Source organism: Wyeomyia smithii, chromosome 2 (assembly GCF_029784165.1).
Source record: "Wyeomyia smithii strain HCP4-BCI-WySm-NY-G18 chromosome 2, ASM2978416v1, whole genome shotgun sequence".
Lineage (NCBI taxonomy): Eukaryota > Metazoa > Arthropoda > Insecta > Diptera > Culicidae > Wyeomyia > Wyeomyia smithii.
Window position 1 is genome coordinate 167,266,022 of NC_073695.1, and position 9,660 is coordinate 167,275,681.

Here is a 9,660-nt window from a genome sequence, read left to right on the forward strand (position 1 = left end):
CTCACTTCATTTTTTGAAACCTATTCCCGATTCCATCTAAAGTGAGGTGATAAAAACTAGCTCCGTGAAGTGAGATTGACAGTGAAGTGAAAATGAGAATAAGACAAGTGAAATGAGTTTCCCAGCACAAAAATTTCTAAGTCTCAGAAAGTGGAGTTTTTCCGATTTTTTTATTCGAGATAACACAAGATCTCGACGTTATATACGTTTCTAAGACATTTGACAAAAAATTTCGATATCGAACTTCATCAGTCAAAAAAGTGACACTTTGGCCGCTTTGAGGCACCACTTCCCGAAGTTCGATTGAGCTGAAATTTTGTATGAGGACATTTTTCGAGAGGACGAAGCTTTTAAGTCCTTCCGCTAAACTTAATTCAAAGTTCAATTTTTTCTCTTACGTTTCATTAACCTCAAAAATTTGTTAGTCTCAAAAAAAGTTTCGTTATCGAAAAATAAATTTGCTATATCTCATCATTAGATCACAAATCAATTGGTTTTTGAACCTTCCTCATCTTCTTGAAATCACTTCATCGTTCAAAATTCGTGAAAAAAAGCAACGCAAAACGTCACTATTCCCATTTTCATTTCAGTGATATGAAACTCATAATAACCTACGTGAGTCCCGTAATAGAATTGTGTTCACTTCACTCTGATTTCACCGTAAACTCTTCCGTAATAAGCACCAATGAATGCGGTGAATACCCGATCAGAAGAGCATAACTAAAAAGTTACAAAATTCTATCAACGTGAGATACGAATAACATATTTTGATACAATTTTGTATTTTTCCATATAATTCTGATAACAAAATTGAATTAGAATGAGTTATAATAACAAAACGTGAAATGAAATAGTTCTGAAATAAGTCTAACTAATTTTTCGTTTTTATCAAAACCTGTTGTTTCTAACAATGTTTGTTATTATATTGTTCTATATACTATCTTATTTTGTTAGAAAGCTGATATATTAGTAACAAATTTTGATATGTGTTTGATACTAGTAGAATCATTTTTGTTTTAATTTCTGTTATTTTAACACCTAATGGGACCAAATTGATACATAGCCTGTAAAGTGTTTTCCGTAACAAACTAACAACTTCTGTTACATTTTTGTTCTTTCTTTCTGATCGGGTAGCATAATGTATATTATATAAATTTCACTCAAAATTTAAAACGTTTATTAACATTTTACTTACTCGAGCCAAACTTTCTCACTAAATTGTTACCATAGTGTATGTTGCTGACATGTATGTATTTATTGAAAAATAATTCGTGTCCATTCTGCTAAAGCACTCAGAAGCTTTACTTTGTTTCAGTTTTCCTCTAATTTAAAACCAACCGTTCTCTTAAAAACGTAATATTTTCTTAACATTTCAACTGCTTGTTAAAATATCTCGCGAAAGCGCAACTAACTATGTGATTTAAATTGAGTGAGATTGGCTATCTCTTCACAAAAGCACTATCTGTTATTTTCGCAAATTGATTTGTTATTCGCTATCGTATCTATTTGATAAAGTTGTTTAAAAGAATAAAAGCTATCATTTCATACTGCTTAAAAGTTCAATCAAAGTTTAAGGTTGATTGAAGGAAGTTATCGGTGCTATGTCAAAAATCTTTTCGTAGAAACCTTAGTCATATTCGTCATTGTATTTGGTATCTCCGAGCGTTTTTATAAAGCTTAGACAGATGCCTTTGAGATGCCTCGATGAAAGCTATGACAACCAATCATTCACAAATATAAACTTTCATATATTTTAATATATGATTCTCTCGTAAACTGGTCGAAAATTTGCGGAAAAAAGTGCTTCTTAAATTAGGTTGACACTGAGTTATATTTTCACTGTTTGAAGTATAATGGTCTGTTTGTAGTGAAGTGTAGTGTAGTGTAGTGTAGTGAACCTTACGTCGTTTTGGTGAGGTTTCATTCTATAGAAAATAAGCTTCATCATTTACATTCTGTACCAATGAATTAAACGTGAAATCCTTCATTGGGTATATCAAGCATAAGCAAAGTGAAACGGTGATGTCTCAGAAGTAGGCTGGTCCGATCATGGTTCAATGCTGGTCCGATCATGATACAAAACAGGTCTTTGCGCTTCACCAATAATTCTAACTTTAAAGAAAATATTTCATATTTAAAGTGTTCCTACATTGAATTGAGATGTCACAGAAACATATTACTGGAAAATATACTGCAATATTCAAATATTTGATTCTTAAATCACTGCTTGAAAACAAGCCTCGATAACAATTGTGGGGGCAATTTGTGCTCGAAAATAGTCCATTTTTTAAAACATTTTTAATGATAGTAATACTTAAGTAATCTAGATGAAACCTTTCGAACATCATCAGAAGAAGTTATTTGATGCTGCTGCTACATATTTGACACATTTTTTTGTTCAAAAGTTAAGAAATCTTGCATATAAAAAAATGGTCCGATCATGGTACATTTTCTGACTGGTCCGATCATGATACAACACCCTATTATTGTTTCAGTTAAAAACCGAAATAATGACTCGCGACTTTCGATTTTTTAACCTTATACACAATGCGCATAATGTCGCATCTAGTGCGCTGTATAGCGCATCTGACGCGCAATACAGCGCACTAGATGCGACACTATGCGCATTGTGCATAAGGTAAAAAAATCGAAAGTCGCGAGTCGATATTTCGATTTCAGCTGGAACAATGATAATTGGTTTAATTAATCAAAATATCAAGTGCACATTATTGAATGGGTGATACTGACTATCGATACTTTTGAATCAAGGTACATTTTCAATTATCATAGTATCGTGGAATCGCTACCTGACATCACGGTTTCAAGCATCCCTTTGGCATCACGCCATGTTTCAAGGGCAAACATCTCAACATATGTGAAAACAAGATAGTATAGCACCGCTTCTTTCCATACATCTTTATCTTAATGCTGACAGCGGGCACAAATTAATTTGAGCCCAGGACATGAGTTCATTGTCATTCACTGTTACTCGGTATAGGGATGCCCAAGGCTCGGTTTCAAGCATACTTTATAAAATTGATATTTATCGGTATCAAGCACTGAGCATTTCTCGAGTGTTTTCTTATTAACCTGCCATCGTAGCATTCATAATGAAGTATCTTTGTCGATATATTAGAATATTCCTGTCTGTCGTTTCGATATCCCTAGTATCGATAACTATCGCCCATAACTGCGGAATCGTGTGCGAGATTCCAGAGTCTACGTTTATAAATAATAAGAGTCCCGCAAGGATGAAACCAAAGGAACCAAATGAGTGTCAAACGAGGGTACCAATAGCGCAATGTAAATAAACAAGGTGATAATGTTAGGAGTGGATGAAAAGTGTTGTAATTGAGCGTAATAAAGAATATGTGTTTTTCCGAAGTTTTACCTACACATTTCAATCCAACATTAAACCTGTACACTGGTTCACTCAAATTTAACAAAACATTCAAGTTCAAAAAATAATATTCGCTTAGAGCAAGCGCACCGGTGAGTTGCCATTTGAGTTGCTATTTTCACAACGCTGGCCGTTGCTATTTTGGATAGCAACCGATGTTCGCACCGGTCGTTGCTATTGGGGATTACCAATTCATCTATTTCTTTTGAACGCCGGCAGTTGCAGTTCTAAAGACCGTCTCTAGCTAGCATTAGCAAAATGTTTGTGTGTGTCGTATTTCCCAAAAAATTCTGCGCAACTAGTAATAACCAATTTATCTGTCCGTCAATTGGGTTGTTTAGCTATATCAGTTTTTTATATCATCTGAGAGATCTGCATTTACTGAGTAAAACGTGATTTAAAAAAAATTTCTATCGTTGTTCTTCGCTTTTTGAATCAAGATTTAAAACTGCTCGAAATCGCTACAATGACAGTTCGCCCATATACCAACTGTCATTGTAGCGATTTGGAGCGAATTTTAATTCTTCATTTAAAAATCGAAGGATAATGATATAAAGTTTTAAAAAATCACGTTTTGCTCAGAAAATTACACTCTTTCAGATGGTATATGGACATCGGAAATCCGTATATAGCTAAATAACCCAATTGTTTACGGAATGATCTGCGTTCTTTCTGCTTTATAAAATAAAGGGGATTATTTCAAGCAATTCTGTTTTAACTTTGTTTCCGTTCTCCCAAATTATCGATAACACAATTCTGTTGCAGGTTTCTTCGTTTGTGCATGCATGGATATTTTTTATCCTTGTATGTTTAATTAAAGTAATTGCGTTAGACCGTGGAACGTTTCGCAACGTTGCCTTCAATAACTACTAAACGCAAAATCGGCGAACTGTCATTAATTGTATTTTGTACTTTGTGCTGCCTCGATTCCTACAATTTGCTATCAATATTTGCAAATTTGCAGCCAAACAAAATTTAAATGTAGAACGCGGTTGATTCTAGTGACCAAGAAAATGATTTCGCGAAACAAATCTTTTTATACGCGAGTATGAAAAGGATTTTCGGAAAGATTCGGGGTGGCTCTCACCCTGGAAAACGGTAAAATCTTGACCGCTATTGTAATCGCGTTTTTGATGCGAACAAGAGGGCGAAAGATCCTCTCTTTATACGTTCCTTGGAACAGAAACGGGTCGACAAAAGTTTTCCTTAGCACAGGAAAACCGCTTTTACTAGTTAGAGTTCGGGATGTGATCCTTAGCACAGGAAAACACGTTGAGTTTCAATCTTAAACTGATACTAAATTTTATTCTCAAAAATATTGGCTTATATAGTAAAAAAGTTTATACAAAATCACATCTTAGGGCGTAAAATTACAACTACTACTTTAAGGCTAGCTGAAGAATTTCACATTCGTATATCTTCTAAAATCATTTTCTAAGCCTAGCCTTAGTTTGTTGAACAGAGATAGAAATATAGTTTTACAAAACATTCAGTTACTTATCGTATTCCTATCCTTGATACAATTCTTTCCCTCCAATACAGAGATATAAATTTAAATGCATTGCGTTGGTAGCCTTCTCTAACACATTCTTTGAACAGATTTTCCTTAACTCTAAGCAACCTGATAAGGACAGAAAATATCTTCGACTCTAATCTTAGCATTTCAGACCTACTGATAGAACGCGTTGTTTACTCGAGACGCGAGTTTCATTCCTTATATCAAATATAGTGCAGCGATATGTCCCCCGCGCAGGATAAGTCATACACCACGTGTATCTCACATACTAGTAAAATAGACTTCTTCCAATCTACGCGTGGGCGTGTACGAAATCACGCTATGCAAGAAGGCGTGGAAAATACGAAAGGGCCGAAAAAAGGACAAAATCCCTTTTGCCTTATCCCTTTTATTCCAATTTCGTTTTCATTTGACATGGACCTACTCCTAGTCACATGCCAGCATTAAGTCTATCACGATGAAAAAGGTATCAATTCGTGACGACGCTACCACCCTTATTCTTGTTTACGGCCGTATCGCTTTCGTACGAAAGCAGCAGCGGCGTACGAATGTGATACGAACACATACGAATCCGATTCGTTCTAACCAATTCGAGCTTTCGTACGAACGTGTCATTCTTGTTTACGTACGTATGCGTATCCGTATTCTTTTTGCTCTCGTTCGCAAACGTCAGTCAAAAGTTGCGAATCGCTGTACGAATCGCCGGCGCCGGTAGTTTTTTTTTCTGGTTTTTCTGTTGCTTGGTGTTGAATTTTTGAAAAAATTATTGAGGCGAAGAAAATGTATTATTTTGTGAAGTGTTTAATAAAAACATTTGTGACAATCGATTTGTTTCTAAATCCAGTTTTGATAATGGAACAGCAACGTCAGGCGAAAGTTACGAATCGCTGTATGAATCGCCGGCGCCGGTAGTTTTTCCTCGTTTTTCTGCTGCTTGGTGTTAGTTTTCTTTTAAATTAAGTAAGATATAGCATATTGATGTTTCGTGAAGTGTGTGCAACATTCATTTGTGACAATCGATTTAAAAATCTCCAATTCTAGAAACGGAACACCGTTAGTCGAAAGTTGCGGATGGCTGTACGAATCGCCGTTGCCGCGGGTGTTTTTCTGCTGTTTTGTGTAAGGTATATATATATATATATATATATATATATATATATATATATATATATATATATATATATATATATATATATATATATATATATATATATATATATATATATATATATATATATATATATATATATATATATATATTTGTCGTTTCGGGTTTTCAAATATAATAATTACGGAGCCATTAATAAACAATCCCTTTTTTTGATTACTACTATGAAAACCATCGCATGTTTTCAAAATGACAAACATTTCTCAAGCTTACAACTCCTTGTCCCCGATAAAAATAGATTAGAAAAACTTTCAATCAGCAGAAAAACCAAATTTATTTTGCTTTTTTAGAACTCAATTATAGATCTAATGCTTTTCCCTTCATGCATCAAAGTAAACGCATTGTTAATTTTTTCAACCGCCATTGAATGGGTAATAAATTCATCTACCATAAGCTCCTTGTTCAAATAACAGTTCACTAATTTAGGTACGCTTTCCACGCTTTTCCATCCCCCAAAAGCAGTTCCCTTCCATGTTCTACCAGTGACTAGCTGAAAGGGCCGCGTAGAAATTTCACGACCTGATTCAGCAACACCGATTATAGTCGACACTCCCCATCCTCGGCAGCATGATTCGAGAGCAGCACGCATCGTTTCTACATTGCCCACACACTCGAACGTATAGTCCAGCCCACCATCTGTCATCTCAATGAGAACCTCTTGAATCGATCTATCATAATCCTTAGGATTAACAAACTCATTACACCCAAACTTTTCTCCCAATTTAAACTTCTCAGGATTGATATCAACTCCAATAATTCGAGCTGCTCCCGCAGCTTTGCAGCCCATCGCCACGGCCAATCCAACGGTTCCGAGACCCCAAATCGCACAACTGCTTCCTTTCTCTACTTTTGCTGTATTTAAAGCGGCTCCATATCCCGTGGGAATCCCGCATCCCAGTAAGCAAACTTTATTGAGTGGTGCTATTTCGTTAATTTTGCATAATGAAATCGCTGCTACAACTGTATATTCGGCAAAAGTTGAAGTCCCCATAAAATGGAAAACTTGTTTACCATTGCAAGTGAAACGTGTAGTACCATCTGGAAGTAATCCCTTCCCTTGTGTAGCACGAATTTTCGGGCACAGATTAGTTTTTGGACTTTTGCAAAACTTGCATTCAAAACATTGCGGAATGTATAACGGAATTACATGATCGCCTGGTTTAAAATGAGTTACACCATCTCCAACACTTTCAACGATTCCAGCTCCTTCGTGCCCAAGAATAACAGGGAAAACCCCTTCAGAATCGTGACCATCCAATGTATATGCGTCCGTATGACAAACTCCAGAAGCAACTATTTTTATTCGAACTTCTCCTTGCTTTGGCGGGGCCACTTCAATATTCTCAATCGACAACGGTTTTTTGGGTTCCCAGCAAACAGCTGCCTTACACGAAATGTTCTAAAAAACATTATTACCAAATAAACATGTTGGTTAGAACGACTTAACCAAATTATTACCTTTCCGGTCGTGTCGTTCATTATTCTGCTAGTCCGAAGAATCCTCCAGCAATGAACTAAGAATCTCAAATTTTGTACACCAAATTTGCTATCTAAATGCTTAGTCACTGTTTTTTTTACTGATATTGATACCGCGACCAACGAGACTAAAATTAGTGCCGGTTAGAAATCATGAAGAGCCGTGTGCAAACTAGCAATACTCAGAGGGAGAGATATGCGAAGAGAGTGTTGTGCACGCTCGTAAATAATAACTCATGAACAGAGCAACTCTGACTCAGTTTAGAACGATGTTCGTAGACGTCAAAAAATGAGTAGAAGTCCTTTTTGATTTTGAGTAACTTTGACTCACTTTTTGGGTTTCCTTCATATAACTTCTTTCTGAGTAACGTCGCATATATCGACGTCCATTTTGATAGGTGATTGTGATGTGCTTCAGTTTGTGATATATGTTTTTTAATTGTGTGCGCCTCAGAAGGCATTATAACTGTTTACTTTTATTATAAGGTAATTATTGATGAACATGTGGTGTCGTTTATTGGTCGTGGCGGATTTCTAGCCAGAAATGAAACTGAACTGTACCCAAAAAATGAGTAATGTCGTACTCAAATTTTGAGTAATAATGACTCATTTTAAAGACGCCTAGTGTTACTCAGTTTTGAGTATTTGTGGAGTTGCTCAATTTAGGAGCTGTTCCACTTTTTACGAAAATGCGTCAAATGTTCCTCTTTTTAGAGTTATTGTTTACGAGCGTGCATGAGCCAAACGAACATGTCAAAATCAGAGTCTATGTTTATAATAAGAGTCCCGCAAAGATGAAACTAAAGGAACCAAAGGTACCAATCGAGCAATGTAAATAAACAAGGTGATAATATTAAGAGTGGATGAAAAGTGTTGTAATTGAGCGTAATAAAGAATATGTGTTTTTCCGAAGTTTTACTTACACATTTTAATCCAACATTAAACCTGTACACTGGTTCACTTATATTTAACAAAACATCACCGGTTTAATCTTTCAAAACTGTGTATTTTGTGAAGAATTCCAAAAAATGATATTCGCTTATGCGTGTTGAAAAACAGAACTGTATAGTTCTTGGCATGGGCGCAACTAAGGAAAATTTCTAGGGGGGGGCTAGTTTTCATGTATGTCATTTTAAAAAAGAGAAAAAAGAGTTTGTATATGCTTATTTAATAACGCTTTAAATAGTATCGTAAAAGCAGAAACAAATCACTTAGGGATAGAATCTCCGAAGATGTACTGAATATCTTGAACACACCGTCAACGCCAAGCTCTTTCAGCAACACTGATTCGTTATTGAGGAGAGCCAGATTTGGTAAACGGCTGGGCAGTGTTTTTTAACAGTTCACCCGTATTAGTTAGATTAAAATAGAGCCCAGTGTGGTTCAAGGCATAATGCTCTATTCCAACCTCCACGTGGTACCGACTGGGATACGAGCAACCAAGGAAAAACCGGTGAACCGGTGGGAACTTGGTCGTATGCTGACAGGAAGGGGTAGTTGTTCTCCTTAGAGAGCAGCTTGTCTGCGCGTCTACCCCACAGGCTAAGGGCGGCTCAAACAGCGACTGATCCGGACCGGACGGTTGAACTATGAAATGCGGTGTCTCGCCAGCTACATCTATGGTGGCAGCTCTGTCGCGAGACAAGGCATCGCAGCCCTAGTAAGGCAGCATACTAAAATCAACATACTACGGAGAATCAAGAATTCAAAACCCAGCCGACGAAATAAAGCAGGCATTAGACGAAGCGAATATTTGCTATTTTTTAATACAGAATTTATTTTGTGCAAATAAAAATCGTACCAAAAATAGCAAATATTTGCGTCGTCTAATACCTGCTTAAGGACGACGATTAGAAGCTCAGTACATGTAACAGTAGATCGCTTAACGACCCGGATCCCGGATCGTTGCGCTCCAGGAGCTTTGACGGAAAGGCGAGAAGGTACGGTGGATTTGTGGCCGCAAGGCACGATAGCTGCTCGCGTAGAGACATCAAGATCGTCGTTGGGGACATGAACGGAAGGAAAGACTTATATAAGCCGGTTATCGGCCCGCACAGCCTGCTATGCACCAACTTCGCAGCTTCCCGCGGATTAGCAGTC

General features: G+C 36.6%; 1 protein-coding gene across 1 annotated transcript; it reads right to left on the reverse strand.

Moving 5' to 3' along the window:
* Positions 1-6,333: 6,333 nt before the first annotated feature.
* On the reverse strand, positions 6,334-7,745 carry LOC129724402 (alcohol dehydrogenase class-3). Its single transcript, XM_055679282.1, has 2 exons — positions 7,543-7,745; positions 6,334-7,483 (listed from the first exon to the last, which is right to left on the reverse strand). Exons 1-2 carry the CDS (start codon positions 7,561-7,563, stop codon positions 6,371-6,373), a joined length of 1,134 nt encoding a protein of 377 aa, XP_055535257.1. The 5' UTR covers positions 7,564-7,745; the 3' UTR covers positions 6,334-6,370.
* Positions 7,746-9,660: the final 1,915 nt, after the last annotated feature.